Source organism: Calidris pugnax, unplaced genomic scaffold, assembly GCF_001431845.1.
Source record: "Calidris pugnax isolate Ruff unplaced genomic scaffold, ASM143184v1 scaffold20, whole genome shotgun sequence".
Lineage (NCBI taxonomy): Eukaryota > Metazoa > Chordata > Aves > Charadriiformes > Scolopacidae > Calidris > Calidris pugnax.
Genome location: NW_015094510.1, coordinates 15344191 through 15360373, shown reverse-complemented (window position 1 = coordinate 15360373; position 16183 = coordinate 15344191). Strand labels below are relative to the sequence as shown.

Below are 16183 nucleotides of genomic sequence, written 5' to 3'. Positions count from 1 at the left end.
AAACTACCACAGTAAACGAGATTGCGAAATCTCCATCTTTGGAGGTTTTCAAGACTCAACCAGGCAAAGCCATGGCTGATCTTGCTTTGGCAACCATCCTGTTTCTAAAGGGAGGCTGGACCAGATGACTTCCAGAGGACCCTTCCAACCAGCATTTCTTGGATACATTACAAGGCTAAGAGAAAGTGGCCAGAGAACAGTTGCCATGGACTGAAAGAGCAGAATGAAAAGACAAGTAACAACTTTTAGAAGTGTTTACTTTACTAATTATTTAAGGAATTCAGTGTGAAGAATGACGGGATTACTAGCTGAATGGTTTTTAACCTGGCTGTTTGCAAAGACTGAGAATAGAACATAATACCCATGGTAAGCTAATTAACTTTCAGGTCAGGTTAAGATTCACTGTGGATTCTTCTATAAATCATCTCAATTATAAATCTAAACCAGGTAAAACAAGGATTTTTATTTTTATGTTGCCCTGTATCATTAGGTAACTATTTCCCTAGATATTTCAACGCATGAAGGACACCCAGTTGAAACTTTTTTAAATAGCTGTGACTTAAACTGTTAGAAGTTAATGTCAGAAAACCAAAGAGCAAGCTGGCTCTGGGATACAATGCCAAAATATTCCCTGGTGAAAAATATAAAGGGTATCTTTATTCCTTCCCAGTGCTGATATTTTTTTTTTTTTTCTCTAACTCCAAGCAGAATTATCCATTAGGAGAATAACTGTCTCTTCCATTTTTACATCAGAGAGACTTACAAAATATGCATCTGGGAAATGGTGCAGAAGGCATATACTGCATGAACACCTACCTGGAAGTGAGATTAATGTCAAATTAGCTTTGCATAGGCCACAAAAAATAATCAGAGAAAGGAAAGTCACTTTTACCATGCTAGGAGGAACCTGAAGGACGAGTTTATCAGTATTCCACCCTAAATAATTTTGCTTTAATACTGGAGATGACAGATGTAAACAATACACTTAATAAAACTCTTTAATCCTCTACCAGCAGCTAAATTTTATCGTTATTATTTCTGAAGGCATCCTTAATGGTGGCACAGTAACATATTTTGTTTTTGTAGTTGCCTATTGCATTGATTTGTCCACAGACTTCTGCGTAGCAAATTTAGAGCAAAAGTTCAAGCCCAGTTTAGCCTCTTGCTTAGGACAGTGCACCGAAGTGTTGTATCTCAATGCAGAGGAACCAAAAGCATTAGGTAACACCGAAACCACTGTGCTTTTGAAGGAGAACACAGAATTGATTTTCTCTTCTGAATCTGAATACTAAGTACACCTCCAAGCAGTTTAAAACCACCTTAAATTAAAATATTATAAATAACCTATTGAAACTAAATTATACTCGCATTAGTAGCTGTCCCATGGCTAAGCTGCCTAAGCTTTTGTATTGTTGCCATGACAGCTTAGTTTGGGCTGAATTGACCCAAAAGAATAACTCACCCCTCGCTATGTAAATCTGACCCTCCGCACTGCAAGAGAAGGAAGTGTGATGGATGCTCACCTTCCTTCCAGGTGACTCACGTTCTTGAAGAAAAAACACATTAAGTGAAAGGGGATCCCCAGGAAGAGGGACAGTGCTGAATTAGCACCTCTCCCCACATCGTTCCTAACCGCGCTCTGTTCCCAGATAGCAGCGCCGGCCTCGGAAGCCGCAGCACAAGATGAGACAGCAGCTTCACTGACTAATTTTTCTCTAGGTCAGCTTTCCCCTGCCAGAGGTATCCGACAAAAGAAAGCACCATGTACTCGAGGTGAAGGCTGACCTCTAAAAATATGCCTCTCTACTTTTGTGAGCAGCCATCACTAATCATTGCTGTTCCGGTCCTTTCCTTTCCCCTCTTCTGCTTCAGCCCTGCCCTGTGTGCTTCCAGCTCCCTGGTGAATCCTCAACCTTCAGATGATGCCACAGAACTAATCTTCTCTGATGCAAAATGCCTTAGGAGGAGCTGGATGCGAGCCCAATACTGGCTTGTTTCCCTTGATGAGCTGATTGTTCTAATTGGAAAACATTTGATTAGCCCATTTCCTATGGACAAGACATGAAACAGAAGCATCTCTCTGCCACTTGTACATGAAATCCTACAGTGCTAAAATTAAATGGCTCAGAACTTCCCAATCTGAATAGCTTCAAGCTCCGCAGGAACAATTTTCCTGTAGATAGAAAATGAGAAGTATTAAATTCTCTTCTTATTTGAGATGTAAAGGCGTTGGCAAGATTCTCTGAAATCAGTCTTCTTCTCACAAAGCAGTTGCAGGATGACTGCAGTTTGGAGTAAAGACCCCTTCCCTTCATCAGTGACCGCAGGGGCTCATGTAAAGCTGCACTTTGTCTCGTTACTGGAACCATCAAACACTTTAGAGATGGACAAACGGTACCACAAACTATGGCACCTCTCAATTACAGAGAGAGAGAGATATCTTCACAAGAACACACCTAAAACAATTAGCATTAACTGTTCTGGAATGGACTGAAAGAAAAAAAAAATGTTAAAAACATTTAAATCTGCAAACATTAGCAGTTATTGATGACTACTGGCCATGTAATCTCTTGCTCTTCTCAGTTAAATTTTAATGCTACTTTTTTTTTCTTTAAATAAATTCTGGATTTCAGAAGCACTAAACTCATGTTTGAGGTAACATCGCAAAATTCTTCTAAGAAACTTCAATACTGAGCCACAAATGTGTATAATTAGACTTGGTAATTACTTAGATTTTCCCCTTGTGGCTTTTTGTACATAGTGGAATATAATTGCTTTAACATTATGGAAGTAAAGCTGTGTAAAACCTCACAAGGCGTACGTCTAGTTCATATTACAATGGGTGAGAAGATTATCAGACCTTGTTCTGTTACAGAAATTAAGGACACATCAAGTATATGATTTAGAAAAAAAAATCATATGAATCAATTAGGTAAGAATCCACCTAAACCAGGTACGATGAATGTGCTTTGATATGCTGTGGAGACTCCAGAATATTGTACAACCGTTGTGCACCTGTGCAAAAGATAATGGCCCAAATTTAAAAAATGGGTACGATAGCAATAATTTTGGGAGGAGGAAAAATCTCTTTCAGAACTGACACGCCACCGAGAAACCAGATGCAGAGTATTACTGAGTATTACAAATATTACTAAAAATGTCTGCAGCATAATACACAAACGGTCCATAATTATGCATCTGAGAATAACATCTTATATATATATCTCTAGATATATAAGTATGTACACACACACATATATAAATGCTTACAATTAGTGTGGGTAGAACTGGCTGGGAGCTGTTTGGAACAGTTTTCTTCCGAGGTCCTTTGTGTGCCAGTCAGCTCACACAGACGGACAGAATGCAGCAGTGCAGACTGAACTTCCTAAAGGCAAATACTGACCAACTGCAGCTTTAATGAGTGGAATGGGGAAAAGAGAAGTTAACGACTCCCTGAAAGTGTTTTTTAATGAGGGAGGCTAAAAAGTCTTGAAATAAAATACTGACCGACGGCTGTATGAAGGGAATTCAGTTGGTCAGGCTCGCCTGCTCTGACTTGTAAATCTGACATCTGTAGAAAACCCTCCCAAAAGACAGTCAATTTAAAATGAACTCAATTTAGAAAGAGCTCTGCATTCCTCCCATGGTATTCCTGCCTGAAGACTGCTCCGAGCCTGGTATTCTATTTATTACTTGTTGCAGATGGGAAATTAAGGCAGGCTTTTTTTGCAAGACTCCTCACTTGGCAGATGCTGCGAATCTGGAAGGCCATCACGGTGATTTGCCTCTCAAGCAGCAATTTTACGCTCCCTAATAAAATTAAATTTAAATTTTAAGTACAATGATCTTTTAACTTGCTAGTTGGAAAAACAGACTCTACGTACAATAGATTGCTTCAGAGATGCCTCGCTTATCACACGGAGTGACGTCTTCTTTCTGCGCAGATGATGAAGCCTGAAAACAAGCCAGGGTTGTTTATGTGCAGTTGATATCTGAACACTGCGACCCCTCTGTGGCAGCACTGCCAGTTCCTCTTCTGTCAAGATGGACAGGGACTTGTCCATCTGGCCAAAGGCTCTCTGCCTAAAGAATAGCATGGAAACCAGACCTTAGTTCTGGTGTTGCTCGCTGCAGTCACGTAGCTTGGATAACCAAGGAGATTAATTAATTAGAATTATCTATGAGGCAGTTGGTACTATTAACCTCTTCCTGTATTTCCAATATCTGTATGTTCTGTAGAATAACACTGTAAATACAAAAGCTGTTGTGCAGCACTAGGAAACCCAGCACCGAGAAGAAAATACATTCCAAGAGATTTGCAAAGTTCAAAGTCCAAGGTCATTTTCTATTAGTTGAATGATACCTTTCACCAAATAATGCAGGCGTTTTATTAAAAAATTAGGTGCCTGTCAAATGACTCATTTCATGGCTCAAACATCACAACCATCGTGCAATAAAAACATTAATGGAAGGCGCCAGCTCAAGATCACCTTAAAAAGGGAATCAGTGCTGGTGGATAGGAAGGAAGTTGCATGTAGTGGGAAAGATGAAGGTGAAGGGAGAACGAAAACAAAATCAAAAAACAGGCAAGCAAAGGGGAGCAGAAAATAAAACTCGAGAGAAACATGGTGGAACACGAACTGCTCAATTTCTCTGCAGGAAGTCAAGGAACATTACAACTGTAAAGTGAACGTAAAGGACGTGAATCAGCAGTTTGCCCACAGCTACGTGACAGAGGGACAATAAAAGAAGCTGCCTCGGAAGAGTAATCCTGCCATTCTTAACTGATGTGAGTAATCCTGATTTACCTAAACACTGCCTTCAACGTCTGAGGTAAGAGATTATAAAACTTGATAGCAGCCAACAATTAAAGAGGACGGGTAGAGTGGCAGAAGCCTGTAACTATTTAGTCTGCTGTTTTGATTAAATTTGGGAGTAGTATTGTTAAGAGTGGTTATTTTTATTGTTAGCTTTAGTTCTTACATAGCCTAGGAAGGGGGGGAGGGGAATAAAAATCAACACACAAACCCCCAACTACACTCATTTAAATGGTCTGAAACTTCTGTGTGGGAAGAGAAGCTGGGCTACGGCCACAGAAGTGGCTATATCTTTATAGCTGTATCTTTAGTCTGCCCCACCAACCCACACTCCCGGGTCTCTTCGTCCTGCATTTTCACTGTAAACACTCAGGACTGCCCTCCCTTCTCTTTCTGTACAGCAATTAGCACAACAGGACCTCCATACCACCTTATATTCCTTCTGAACATCAGGAAATACTTTTTTTACTGCGCTGGGTGACTAAGCACTGGCACAGGTTGCTCAAAGAGGTTGTGGAGTCTCTATCCTTGGAGATATTCAAAAGCTGACTAGACATGGTGCTAAGCAACTGGCTCTAGGTGGCCCTGCTTGAGCAAGAGGGTTGGCCCAGATGACCTCCAGAGGTCCCTTCCAACCTCAACCGCTCTATGATACCCATCTACAGTTTTCAAGTAATACCAATACTACACAGGGAAGGGATTAATAAAAAACCCTAACCACTTGTTTCATTTAACAAAAAAATAAATAAAAAACAAATCCAGGAGCGCTGGATCTGTGCTAGACAAGTAATAAAGCTCCCCATGTCATTTATATCCTTCGCTTTGGGGCTCTATGATTCTTCTGCCTTGTCCCCTTCCCCTTGCCCCTAACATGAAACTTCAACAAAACCTACAACACTTGGAAAATGCGTTGCCTCTAAATGTCTGGATGTGGACTTCAAAAGTTCTTGTGCCACTGACAGCCACAGAGATCTACAATTGCCCCCATACTGAATTAAAAAAAAGTTTTCATAAGCTTTGTTAGTGAAGAGGTGGTGGAAGCCAACTTTTTTTATAGGATACATAAATGTTGATTAATTTATCTATACATTTTCATAAATTAGAATGATGGAAATTTCCACACCTATTTTTCTCAAGTATTTTAAGAAAAGATAAGTGTTTTGGTGCAAGAGTTTGCAAGTCATAGACCCAAACACGCAGACAAAAGCTTACCCAGATATCTGGCAAGAGGTGCCCAAGGGATGTTTCTTTCTTTTAAACAAGAAACCCCAAACCTGAGAGGTTACATGACACATTCTTCAGAATACGTTTTGCCTTCAGAAAACAAAATCACTACACCCTTTATGGTTACAGCATGTCAAACATGGCACTGTGTTAAACTGTCCAATTTTTAGAAATGCTTCATTTTTACACATTGCCAAAATAAATTCTTTTCCCTACCCATATCTTTTGCCTTAAAATTAACTTGCATTCTGCCATACTTATAAAAACTACACTAAATAAATCTATAACTTGAAATGCAGTATTTCTCTCTACTTTATCCTGAATTATTATCTCAGTGTTTGAAAACAGGAACCGAGAAGGTTCCTTTTCCACTTAAAATGGATCAATACTGAATTATCTTTTTGACCTTGGTTGTTCCAGTTCCTGTCTCTTCCTTATCCTGCTCGCGTCTTATGTCTGAAACTTCTCTGCTTTTTTCCTTCGACCGCCTGAATCTCAGACATTAGTATGATGGAACGCTGTGTGGATTTAACCTAGATTTCTCTCAAGGCTATTTTCCCAAGCGGTGATGGCTCTTTCACCCAAGAGATCTCATTAGCATGCACATATACACCACTGAGCCTCACAATTTAATAACTCTATTCCCAGTTCAGCCACAGATGGTATGTCATCTCAAGCAAGTTACAAACACTGTGTCTCAGTTTCTCTCAAAAGTAGAATCTAGCATCACAGAAATCACTCGGGAGGTCTCTAGTCCAGCCTCTTGCTCAAAGGGAGAGTGGACTCTGAAGCCTGTCCAGATTGCTCAGGGCTACTGTCCAGTCAAGTTTTGAAAACCTCCAAGGACCGTGACTTCAAAGCTTCTCTGGGCAACCTGCTCAGCATTCAGTTCTCTTCAGATTGAAAAATATTTTGCTTGTACCCAGTTGGAAGCTCTGCTTTTTCAATTTATGGCCACTGCCTTTTCAGTCACCTCTTCAGGTTCTGGTAGGCCGTTGTGAAGTCCTCTCACAGCCATCGAATCTCCAGGCTGAACAAGCACCACTCCCTTGGCCACTCCTCACAGGGCACATGCTCCAGACCCCAGCCATTGTGGTGGCCCCTGCTGGACTTGTACCAGTCTGTCAATGTCTTTGATGTCTTGTTTTTTTTGGATTGAAAAGCTCTCAGTCTTCAATGATGCCACTGACTCGTGCCCAGCTGACTGTCCCCCAGGAGCAGATCGGCTTCCCAGCCAGGTGGTCTCCAGCTCCTCCTGATGGAGGGGCAAGTCTGCACCAGGTAAAGGACTTTGCTGTTTCTGCAACTCATGAGGTTTTCTCCAGCCCATTACTGTTGCCTGTTGGGCTCCCTCTGAATGGCAGCCCTGTCCTCAAAACACCACACCTGGCTAATTTGTGTGTTAGTGAATTAAGAGGCACACTACCTGCGCAGCAAGCACAGTTCTCCAAGAGGAAGCCATTCTGCATGCAAATACAGAATAGCATTTAATTGTAGCACTTAGGGGTAACAGCACAGAAGAGCTGACCTTGAAACAAGGCTTACGTTTAATTACGCCCTCTTTCTAGAAGAAACTGCTGTAACAGCCAGCAGGGCAAGGGAAGTCATTCTCCCCCTCTACTCTGCACTGGTGAGGCCACAACTAGAGTACTGCATCCAGTTCTGGGCTCCCCAGTTCAAGAGGGACAGGGAACTACTAGAAAGAGTCCAGCGAAGGGCAACAAAGATGATTCAAGGATTGGAGCATCTCCCTTATGAGGAGAGACTGAGAGAGCTGGGACTCTTTAGTCTGGAGAAGAGAAGGCTGAGGGGAGACGGTATCAATGCCTACAAGTATCTCAAGGGAGGGTTGAAGGAGGAGGGAGCCAGACTCTTTGCAGTGGTTCCCAGTGAGAGGACAAGGGGCAATGGGCACAAGTTGGAACATAAGAGGTTCCACTCAAATATGAGGAGAAACTTCTTCACGGTGAGGGTGACAGAGCCCTGGAACAGGCTGCCCAGGGAGGTTGTGGAGTCCCCTTCTTTGGAGATTTTCAAGCCCCGCCTGGATGCAGTCCTGAGTAACGTGCTCTGACAAGCTCTGGGCAATCCTGCTTCAGCAGGGGAGTTGGACTAGATGATCTCTATGGTCCCTTCCAACTCTAAAATCCAGTGAAATTCAGTGAAACAATCTGACAGGCTTCACTGCCATGAGGACTATTCCAAGCCGGGAGTGGAGCCCAGGGTCCCAGAACCCAGGACCTGGCTGCATCACACCCTGCAGAGACACAGATGCTGGCTGGTGTGCAAGCACCCCACCAAGAGCAAGAGAACTTCCCAACACTCCAAACCTTGAGCCCAGACCAGGCAGCTCACCGTGTGGTGGCCTCACAAAGCCACGTTCAGCCTCCCGCCCCGCAAAGACTACTGCGTTTTCAAGTAGTAAAAGCACCACTTGAAACAAGTAAATGCAAGGGGTTTTTTTTAATGTAGACTGTATCTTTTAATATAAATAAATAAACAGACCTGCGTGATTCAGCAATCCTCTAAGAGCCATCACAGAGATCACTGCCCCCTCCACATACGATGTCCCCAGCCCACTCTTTTTCCACGGTCATCCCACCCTCTCATTCTACCCTCAAAACAGCAGGAAGCTGCCACCAAAAGCAGGAGTTTGCTGAACCCTAGGAGGAAGACAACCACAAATTATCCAGGGATTTGTATTCAAGGAACTCTACTCTTAAAATGCCTGTGGGTTTATATATATAAATAATACATTAGATGCTTAATAATATATAAACTTTATAAAAATATTTGTATACACACCCACACTGACACTATTTGGAAAGGGCAAACAGAATATCAACTTATTTTTTCCACGACCTCTATAATAACTGTTTGGCAAGTATTACTTTGCCCTTTTTTTTTTTTCCATGGTAAATTTTGTAAGGCTGTTGCACAAAGGCCCCTTGCTCATAGATGCCGCATCGATCACTCAGATCTCAGGAGCTGGAGTTTCTCTTTATGTCCATTTGTGGTCCAAACCCTAGACCATGTGACGTCTGCTGCAAAACCATTTCTGCAGAGCTCAATCTTATTAATTATCTCATTCCTTTGGTTTACCACATCTGTAAAATTAGGACAGATATCCAAGTTTTATAAATTAGCATGCTTTTCATCTGTAGATTCAAAGTAATTTCCACTGAGGATAAAAAGCAGTACATAAATAGTAAGAAAATGAATGTTGTATTATTCATATGGATCAAGAGAGCAAAAACAGACGATGCTAACCTTTGTCAAGGGGGCGAGAACACACCAAAAAAACCAGAATCTATGCAATAGCTAACAGAACGCACCATTACTTATCCCAGCTGTACTTCCTATGTTTCAAACACATCCCAATGTTTTTAGGAGCAAAGAATAAAGAACATTTAAAATGACTAGGAGTTTTAAAAAAGCAGGATTTGCTTTCAAAGATACTCCTCAAGAGTCACAGAGAGAACTATTTTGTTTGTATGTAAGCTATTTGGTGCCTGCAGCTAGTGGCTCCCGGATAGAAAATACGTATAATGATGACAAATATTCCAAAATGGCAACTGCAGAAAAGTTAACTGAAAATATTACTGGAGGTAAGTATGCTTACCATTCTTATAACCCCCTATCAAATTACCACTAACATCCAAATTTATTAAATTGCTGATAAGAAAAAAAAAAGGAAAACACCAAGCAAATCATGAATAAAATTGATTTATTTGAGTCTATAAAAATACAACTGTTAGATTACATTTGCAATTGCAAACATTTCATTTAAATGCTTAACAGGAAAAAAAACCCATATGTACACATTATATTTTTAAATTAAACTCTTCTTGAAATACACATTCATATGCTGGAATAAATACTATAATGGGAGGAGCCTAAACTATTTCCCTCGAAGTAGTTGATTCCAAGAACATTTTCTTTCAAGTTTTTACAGGGAAGTTCATCATTTCGTCTTGACGCACACTTTCAGAAATGAACTAATTTAACTTTAGCTTTTCCCACTGAATGGAACTTTTGGTTCCAACAGCCTCTGTTAAAGTAGTGTTTTTCACACCACTATGCAATGTTAATATCCAAACTAATTTTTTGAAGCTTATCAGAAAGAAAAGAATATCTCAGCACAGAAAAACAGGAGTGAACATAAAAGAAGTATTTCTGGCATTATCGATAACAATACGTTACAGCGCAGGAGAGGTTTTTTTTAGATACTGCACCTGCCTAAAGCTTCATCTAATTACAGACTTTGCCACATGACAATGTTAATAAAAAATTAAAAAAAAGTTCTGCAAATACAGTTTTAGGGTAAGGAATCTCAGCCAGGTATACGTTTGTTAATCTGAAAAGAGAAACTCTTTACAAATGCATAAAATATTTGCATTGTCTCTATGCTCATCCCTGCACTGAATCCATATAAGCCGTAATGTCACGTACGGGCACCAGCTCTTGCTCAGAGAGCCAAAAAAACGTAAACGACACAAACAACTGACTGAGCAGTTATCACAAAGGTCTGGTAGAATACATCCTGTTTGAAATATTAAATATCATTCTTCTGGGAAACAGTTGTATTTCCAAAGAAAAGCTTTGTATTTGTTATTCAGGTCGGGAAGTGATGAGGAACAGAAAAGGAAGTGAGATATGGACCACTGACAGAACTCCTCTGTACCACAGGTTCACTTCCATCACTGTGGGGGATGGGGATGACACAAGCTCTTCCAGATCACTGTTTGAACTTTCTAACCTGTAATTCCAAATTCCTAAGCTCACTTCAAAAAAGCGAGAGATTTTCAGATGAGCACCACAAACTTTAAGATATTATTTTTTTATTTTTTTTTAATATTGTGCTCTAAATTGCTGGCAACCTCTACGGAACAGCTTCAGGAGCCAAACGTCTCAAGACCACAGTGATCTTGTTTTCAGGAAGCTGCACTACTTAACCAGTAGCACAGATTCACCCTGTAAAAGGATGCAGTGGATGACATCGGCCACAAGACTTCTTTTGTTAGGAAATGTTGCTCATGAACAACCCCTGCCACAAATTTTGTTTACATAAACTCCACTTCCCTGAATTTTTCCTTGCAGGTACCCATAAGCCCAAATAAGTAACAGAATTCTGGGTACTCTTTGTGCCTGAAACTGGAGAGTTTTCATCTGAGGTTTGGTGGCTTTTCATTAAAATGTTAGCAAAGTCAGGGAGAAGAAGGGGGAGAGGATTCTGTTTGCTTATATTTTTTACTTCTGGTCCTCTTTTAAAGAATCACGCCTTAATCCAGAATGCTCCGACAGACAGCAGAAGCTGGTTGGTTTAATGACCTAGTTGCATCACGGAAAATACAGAAGAATACAAAGACTGCTCTTTCCCCAACAGTGACTGGTGAAAGGCCTATAGAAAAATTGGCTGGAGGAAAGCTATAAAGGGAATAAGGAAGCTCCTCCAAGAAAAAATAAACAAAAAAACCAAACAACCCCAAGACATCTATCTACAGACTTAAAGTGGGAAAACCTGCTTTCCTGACAGCAAAACAATGAGCAAATGACTATTTGTGTGTATCTAACATACAGAGAGCATATAAATGTTATATAGTATTTATATATATTTGCACACACATGAAGTATAGCAACTGTAAAGCTAACGCCTTTATTTCAGAAACATCTAACATCAATTACACAAAATCTAAGCGTTTTTCTACAAGGAAAAACAGTGCTCATTAGTTACTCAACAGTATTTCCCAGGTGGACCCTCTTACTCTGTGTTAAAAGTGCCTATTTTAGTACGCTTTAGAAAAGATTAAACTAAACTGAAGGAAAAAAAAAAAGAGAGAGATTAATTTTAGAGTAATAATGTTCTCATAAGGAATAAATGTAGAAAGCTGCTGCTTTTAAAATTCTTAACATTTACACTTTCACATTGAAATCTCTCTGCAGATACAGCTATCCAAAGGTCATCTATGACACCTACGTGTGAACGCGTAGCTTCCGCACACAGAGCTATATTTAGTAAAGATGAGCTGAGCTGAACACCCCAAGAAAAATCAATAAATAAAAGGTTGCCACCTACCCTCCCAGAAGGGAGCAACTGCCCGAGAGTCACTGAGGGCCCAGAGAGCTTTGGGGAGGACTTAATGTACTGAACAGACTCTGCAAACTGCCTGAAGACTTCAACTAGGCTCAGAACCATCTTTGGCTCCCCAAAGATCTATTGTAGGAAGAAATGTTAGAATACCACACATTGTTTGTTTGTTGGGAAACTGGGTCATAAAATACCCTATTGTACTGACAATGAGCAAAGTGGAAAATTAAATGTGGCCTGAGAACCTTCACTAAGAGTACTCTGAGTTTGGGCCAAGAATTATGGCAGGGGAAGTATCATCCCAACCCCAGCAGCAGAGTTGTAACGGTTGCCTACAGTAAGTACGGAGCCACTTTCACAACACACAGTAAAACTGACAGGTGATTTATGCAGAGACAGGATTAGCACTCTTGATTTTTAAACGCCTTTTAAGTAGCATCCTGCCAATGCATAAGGCCATTGCCTTCTGCAAAAGGTTTAAGCTGTTATTCCCAAGATACATCCCCTACTCTTCTCTCATCTCCCTCGCCTTCCTTCCCCAATTAATTTCCGATTAGTGTCTGCATCAGAGGTTACTGGGCATATTTTAGTGAGATCAGAGTATTCCTATGCCACACCATCAGCATATTTTAGCTGCAAACACTCTTTAATAAGCTCTAGGAAGAGCGGGAGTAATCCTGTGAGGGCAGAGTGACAGTCTTCATGACAACGTGCCGGGAAAAGAAGCAGAGGAAGACTGTGAAAGAACTAGCCCAAAAGCACATCCACAAATCTTTATCTTCTGAATATTTCAGAGTATTTGGCTCTATTCATTAATATCAACCAGTTTACAAATATGTCTTGCTCAAATCTTGATAATAAAATTCTGAATGTGCAATTCTGATGATCCTCTTCCATTCTTAAGTGCTTCCATTTACTTCAAGTCCAGAATGCCTTCCAGGACTTCCTTCATACAAGAAAGCTTTGCTGACTGTTGTAATATTTTTCATGTTCACACTTGTGATCCAGATCTATTTACTGTCCTACAGAAACAATGTCTATAAAGATACTGGAGATGGGAAAATAAATTTCCCACATATGCCATTTTGGAGATGCTACCTTTTTTCAATCTACCGGAATTTACTCTTCTATGTACATTCTCATATTGCCTTCAAACCTCACTTGAAGCTAAGAGTTTTCCAGCAATGAAGTGAAATGAATAATACATTTGTCAGATGTGGTTTATTTTTGCCCTTTCCTCCAAAGACCTGCATAGGCAGTAAAGCTCCTTTGGAGGGGGAAGAAAGATCTGCTGCTTCTAATGCACTTACATTAGAAAAGGTAAAGTTCAAAGCGTGTATCTTGCACTTACCTCAAAGGTATGAGGTTTTACAATGGCCCTCAGTTCCTTTTTTTGTCTGAGATCTGAGAATAAACGCTCAGACTTGAAGATCCAGGTACATCTACAGCTACATGACATATTTTGTTTCAATGTAGTTAAACCTGCATGGATTGGATACGATAACCTACATAGATTGTAGGTTCCTGCTAAAACTACAGATAATGCTACTGTACTCAGATCTGCTTTTATTTATGCTCTAACAGACCCAAGGTCAAAAAAAGCTTATTCAAGAGAATTTTGTACACCGGTAAGTGCAGGTCTGCAGTTCTGCTGAGAAAAGATGGAAATGTGTCAAGGAGAATGTCAAAGGCTCGATGTCCCTTAAGAGTGCTCATTCGCTTTTGGAATTTTCATCTGTACAGAGCATCCGCTCCCAGCATGCTATTTTAGGACTGTTTTAAGCCTTGTTCAGGCATGTTCATCCCCTGGTAACAGTGCAAGAACTTTTAAGTAGCTACTGTGAGACCAGACCACCTTTTGACCTGGTTAACAAATGTTTGCGAGTCTCATTTCTAGGCAAGGAAATCAGTACTCAGACCTGAGCAAAGTTAAGGCAGATCCTGTACCTCATCCTCAGCTGCAAGAATTTACGGCTCCGTGTTCAGGAAATCACAGTCAAATAACATGCTCCCGTCAGTATTTGGACAAGGTCAGGAGGATTTGCTCCCTAGAGTACAATTAGCCAGATGTATTTTGTTTGTTTAGCAGTAGGAACGACTACCCCGAATTGGTAGGCTATCTGGGAACAAACATCAGCCAGGGCAGATCTGGATTCCAAGGTAGTATGAAAAAACCTTTTTCTGGGAGTTGTAGTCCGTGTCCTGCTGATGTGCTCGGTGTCAAACTGATCACCAACCCTGGGGTCAGGAAGGAACTCCACTGCTCAGGCTGGGCCCAGGGAATACATTACCTTCTGGAGAAGGGCTCTCCTGCTAGGCACAACTAGGCACACTGATCACCCAACGGATTTCCCGTAATTGCAGGCAATTTGAGTAATGATACTGTTCTCATTTGTTGTGTCACACTGTTCTAAGGACTTAAATACTTTGGTCCAAGTTTTATAAATGCAGTACGTTCAGTAGAAGTGTGAAATTTCAGCACTTGCTGTACCAGGAAGATGTCACCAGAAAACATCTTGTGGTCCCCCCTGGGTCTGAAATGACAGTGGGTTCTGCAGGTGAAGAACGTGGCCCCACCAAAGTCATGGCAAAACCTACACTAAGGGCTCTACTTCATGCAAAACTTCACAGATACTGTCTTCCCAGGCAGAATCTCATAATAAAGATTTAGGAAATTAAAAAACACTATCTCTTTTGCAGATCCAATCTGGTAATACAGAGGCCTGATGCACAAAAGATTGTGAAAGCAGATGAAAACAGCAAGGCACGCTGGCTTATGGGCGGCTGGCCATTTTTCAAGTTTTCATTCTCTTTTCAAAGAGCTTTGGGCAAATTACGCTACTCCTAATTAAAAACTGGTTTTGATTACGGGAGCGCAGAAACTACAACCCAAAACCTTTATATTCCGGGCTGGGTTGGTTGGGTTTTTTTGCACTTCAAAACCAAAACAAGACAAGAAAGCTTTTAAAAAGCAGTGGCTGCTCTCTTCTTTGTTGCTGTTGGGAGGCGCAGGGGGAAGGCAATGGGAGCCCGGGTGCTCTTTTGGGGTGAATGGAGAGGGAGAGGGGGTACGGGGGGGAGATAGCTCTTTATTTATTTGAACCAGCCCAAGTTTCACAGCGAGTTGGCTGTTAGCACACACCACCACCATCACCACCAGGCTCTATAACCTTCAGAACAGCCAAAAACCTCCTCGGCTTTGCCCTGGCCGAGCGCTTCCCTCTCCCTGAAGCCTTTCCAGGGTTTGCCAGCTCGGACTGACTCCGGCGGCCGGAGGAGGGGGCGGGTATCAAAGGCGGTGCCGAAAAACAGAAGAGACCCCGCCGCCTCCAAACACAAACCCAACTTCCACCACCGACCCCCCCCTTCTCCCCTTCCCTCCCCTCAACACACCGACGGGGACGGGACGGGCAGTGCTGGCCGCCGCCGGTCGGTGGGTCGGTCGGTGCCCACCTCACCGGGGTGGGCTGGGGAAGGGCAACCCCTTCCCGGGCCGCCCCCCTCCTCCTCTTCTTCCTCCTCCTCTTCCTCCCCCCTTCTCTCTCCCTCTCCTCCCCGCCCTCAGCTCGCCGCCACCCGCGGGGGTCCGGCCGGACGGGACGCGCCGCAAAGGGGACGAAAAGCGCTTTTAAAAAAAAAAAAAAAAAGCCCGAGTTGGACGCGGTCCAAGCGTTGTCGGGCTAAAAAAAAAAAAACAACAAAAAACCAAAAAAACATAATAATAATAATAAAAAAGAAAACCCACATAAATTTCCCCCAAAGTAGGGAGAATCGGAGCTTTAAAGCCCCCGTTCTCCTGTCAGCCATTTTAGACGCGTGAGCGGAGAAGGGAGAGGGGCGCACCGCTGCGCAGCCTTCCCGCCTGGCCCGCCCGCCGCTTATCGCCCGGGGAGAGGGTGTGTGTGGGGGGGGTGGTGGTAAAAAGAAAGAAAGAAAAAAAAAAGGCACATAAAAGAATGAAAGCGTCCCCAGCGCGTTTCCCTCCAGCCGGCAGCACCTGGGAGCCCAGCCGAGCCCCCCCCTACCACCGCCGCGCAGCCGGGCCGGTCCCCCC

The 16183-nt window shown here is 42.1% G+C and overlaps 1 protein-coding gene across 1 annotated transcript in view; it reads right to left on the bottom strand.

The window, feature by feature from the left end:
• The window catches only part of ITM2B (integral membrane protein 2B), a 30894-nt gene that overhangs the window by 13898 nt on the left and 813 nt on the right, over positions 1 to 16183 (bottom strand). Inside the window, exon 2 of the mRNA XM_014965982.1 lies at positions 6448 to 6452. Within this exon, the coding sequence (XP_014821468.1) occupies positions 6448 to 6452 (5 nt within the window). The remainder of the gene's footprint in view (positions 1 to 6447; positions 6453 to 16183) is intronic.